The 4,042-nt window shown below is 45.5% G+C and overlaps 1 protein-coding gene across 2 annotated transcripts in view; it reads right to left on the bottom strand.

Moving 5' to 3' along the window:
• Positions 1 to 3,351: 3,351 nt before the first annotated feature.
• LOC123111832 (CD2 antigen cytoplasmic tail-binding protein 2) overlaps positions 3,352 to 4,042 on the bottom strand; it is a 6,748-nt gene continuing 6,057 nt past the window's right edge. For both annotated transcript variants that reach the window (XM_044532707.1, XM_044532708.1), the window contains exon 10: positions 3,352 to 3,826. In XM_044532707.1, the coding sequence (XP_044388642.1) occupies positions 3,730 to 3,826 (97 nt within the window). In that variant the 3' untranslated portion in view covers positions 3,352 to 3,729. The remainder of the gene's footprint in view (positions 3,827 to 4,042) is intronic.

Genomic DNA, 4,042 nt, shown 5'->3' with positions numbered 1-4,042 from the left:
TGTGTTTATTCTTGCATATTATAACAAACCGCAATTAATGTGCAGATTGTATGCAAATTTTGTCATTATTTTGTTTTAGTTTTCTATATCATTTTCTTTCCTATTTAAGGGTATTTTTGCTTCATTTTTTATTTCTGTTTTCTGTTTCTATGGTTTTTTTTCTTTTTCTTTCCTTTATTGGTTCTTTTTGTTTTTTGTGGGTTTTTGGCTGAGTGTAATTATATACAAACAAATACTATATAATATGTACCAAAATTTCATGATTATATGATTATTTTTTGCATATTACGATAAAGTGCAATTTTGGTGCAAAGTTGTGCGCAAGTTTTTTTTAGTTGTCTTTCTTCTTAAAGGAAATACATTATTTCAGTTACACTATGTGGAAATTATAGTAGAATGCAAAAAATGCACTATTTTATGCTTATTCTTTGCATATTTCAAAAATGTATCAGTGCAAATTGTGTGCAAGTTTTGAAAGTTTTTTCTTTTTCATTTTCTTTCTTCTTAAAGGGTTACATTCTTTCTTAGAAAACTTCATTATTTGATTTTGATTTAGTTTTTTCTGAAAGTGTAATACCAATGCCACAAGTGTTTTGCTGTGTTTGTTCATCCATTCTAGTATGTATGTAGTCCCTATTGAAATATTCAAATCATCTTATATTTATGTACTCATATTTATATATGAAGGCAGCAATTCATAAGTGTGCGTGCATGCATGAATGGTCTGTATGGATGCACCCGCAACTTAAAAATTCAATTTGAGTAAAGTATGGAAAAGGTAAAGAAAAAAAACGTTAATATAATGAAGCATGCACCTTATGGTTAGAGGCACGCTTGACTGAAACATGTTTGGGTCAGTCGACTGACCCAAATCTTGTTTTTCAACTTGTATAGCCAGTCCCGAGGCACGCCCATGCAGACCACAAACCATGCACGTCCTATATTTGTTTGTGGTGTCTATGAATTGTTGTGTTATAGAGTACTCAAATTCTTACCCTCTTGATCAAAGAACACTGAAGTACTATACTTTTAACAATTCCCATAGAATGTCACTGGCCGTGTATGTGCAGACAGACATAACAATTACAAAGTCATCAACAGAACGAATTGAACAGAACCTAGCTAGCTCTCCTTTTTTGGCGTAACTTAGCTTAGCTATTCTTAGCTCCACGAAGAAACAAATTGAATCATGAGTCCTAATTGCACGCATGCATGCATTGCACGCACGTGTAGGTGCAGCTAGCCTAACTCATCTCCTTCCTCCCGTGGTCTCCCTGGCCACTGCCCTGGCCCACAGCTTGAGCTTCTCCTTCACGTCGTCGTCGTAGCTCCGCGGCTTCCCGCCACGACGGAGACGCGCTTCCTCCTCCCGCCGCGACGCCATGATCATGCCCACCGGCACGACCTCCTCCAGGAACGCCTCGAAGGCGCGCAGGTGCTCCGGCGGCGTGGCGGCGTCGTCGTCCTCGACGTGGTCGGGCTCGGAGCAGAACGCCCCCGCCGGCATGCAGCGGCGTCCGCCGGCCATGGCCAGCGCCTCGACGGACGGCCCGCCCTTGCTCGCCGCCGACCCAAGCGTATGGCCGTGCTGCTTGTTCTCTTCCTCGGCGGCGCACATCGTCGTAGTCTTAGTACCAAGAGCAACCGCCGCTGCGCTCCGTTGCTCTGATCGGTCGTCTATCGGAATTGTATATAGGTTCGTATAGGTGCATGCTAAGAATGCAAGTTCCGTATTTATACGCCGCTAGCTAGGCATTGCTCGATCACGGCCGGTCAAATCATTCGTTGGTCCGGAGTATTGGAATTGTCAGAGAGGATCGGGGTACGGAGATGACACACTCTTGTGCGCACCGTATCTGGGCATCACGGGTGCGAGCATGGAACGGATTCGTCGAGCTAGGTACGTATAACAGAACCGATCCGAGCCACGCGTACGTATAACAGAATGCAAGAAGATGGAGCTAGGTAGCTTGCGCGCACGTACGCACGCACGCACGCGTGCGGCATGGCTGTTTCCGTATCCGGACGTGGTTCATGTGAGCTCGCTCCATCGACCAAGACCGGCCTTGCTCTCGCGCTCTGACCAACATATGCGTCAATTTGTCTGTCCGGTAGTCGTCTTTGGTGCATGGTCACGCTTGATTTCATGCTTGCGTGCATACGTGCGTACGTGTATGTGTACGTCTCCATATTTTTTTGTCGGGCGGGTGTCAGATCAGACGTATACTAGTACTGGTCTCAGAGCTTGCACGGGTGAGCCTTGACTTGACTTGCACTTGCACGTGTGAGAGCCGATGGAAGGGTCTTTTGGATATCAAGGCGTAGGCATGCATCCATGAGACGCGACAGTTTGAATACGGGTACTCGAGTAGATCCTCCTGTGGCTAAGACGTTGCAACTTGCATCCTACTCGGCTAGCAGCAGCTGCACGTATAGGGGTACTACTACGATCGTGTGAACGCAGGCTGGATCCTGTAGCTGGCTAGGAGTACTAGTTGTCGCAACTTGCATGCATCCTCTTCGGCTAGCAGTCACTGTAGCAGCTGCACGTACGTGCTGCGTGTGAACACAAGCTGGGGTTCTGACTTTGACTTACCGGTGCGAAAAGGCAAACCACAAATATCAAAAATGCTAGACATACAAAGACTTACACGCTTTTACACGCTCCTTCCATCTAACAACCAATCACAAACCTCTCCCCCCCTGATTTTCAGGGGGTGGGCCGCCCCGCTTATCTATTGACCAATCAAAGTTAACCATCCTGTAAAAGCGTGTAAATCGTTTGTACGTGTAGCATTGCCGCACAAATATCTATGGACCGATCTGACAGATTAATGTTTTACCCGGATCAGGTGCAGCCGTGCAGATGGTATACATGTCTTATGCCAAGCATTAGAGTTGACCTCCTATATCCTGCATATCGAATGCTAAAAATGCGCATACGGATATCGTTTGCGAGTATTAGTAGTAAAATTATCGAGCTAGCAAGCCGCATGAAAACACTCGCGCTCAGTTTCTACCAACATACGCACGTATGATAAATTTTGTCCTGAAACCGGGCGACTACGACAGCCAACGCTTGGCCTTGCGAGTTACCGACTCTACTCGGAATGTTCCATCGGATCTCCGTTCGATTTGGTCACGAGCTGTATCTCCCTACGAAGCACCAATTCTACATGCTTTTTCTTATATATACATGCCGTTAATCCTGATTATGTATTAACAAAAAAATGTAGAATTTCCATGTGGGAAACCTAGATGTGTGGAGCAACGGAGAGAAAATTAAGTGCTCGTGGTATGCCAAGTACGCAACATTCAGCGCTACACAACCTTCTCTGTCAAAGCAACTTCACTCAAGACCAACAATCGTCTTGCTTCTACGTATATGGTCCCACAAGTTACAGTGAGGTTCCAATTTCACAAAGGGCCATGTATCATAACACATGTTACAGGTTTCTTTCTGCATGAACATGGTGGGCCAGCATAACCGAGTCGGCAAATGGTTAGAGAAAAACGGCAACTCATGACTGGGCAAACGCTCCGTGAATGATCGCATGAACTTCAACCAACATCCTACAACCACAAGTAACCAACTCTTTTCCTCGTCAGCATGATAATTCTGCCATGAGAGTTGAGATCCAGGGCCTCTACAGCTCTACTGCATACTGAAGCTACACCACACTGGAGAGAACAAACCACCTAGCTTAGGGGCAAATTATTACAGCTTGGCTACTCCTTGACCCCCTCTCCCTCTATTTCTTTGTGCATGCCAGTTTGTTCGCCGAGCATTTCTGTGTATGTGCCTGATTGTTCGTCGTACGAGTACCTGCAAATACGATAAAGCACATCAGCACAGATACTGCCAGCATTCAGAGACCTGCAGCAAGGACTCGGTCATAAGGTATATCGACTACAAAAAATGGCGGAGCTATGTGTGCTCCTGGGGGTGCTGTGCACCCCCCCCCCCCAGCCTAAGCAAAAAGTGTGAAGGAATTTTTTTAGAGGGTTTAGATGAGTATAAATTTAGTATTTGGCCCCCTCA

Source organism: Triticum aestivum, chromosome 5B (genome assembly GCF_018294505.1).
Source record: "Triticum aestivum cultivar Chinese Spring chromosome 5B, IWGSC CS RefSeq v2.1, whole genome shotgun sequence".
Taxonomy (NCBI): Eukaryota; Viridiplantae; Streptophyta; class Magnoliopsida; order Poales; family Poaceae; genus Triticum; species Triticum aestivum.
This window is presented reverse-complemented; position numbering and strand designations above follow the sequence as displayed.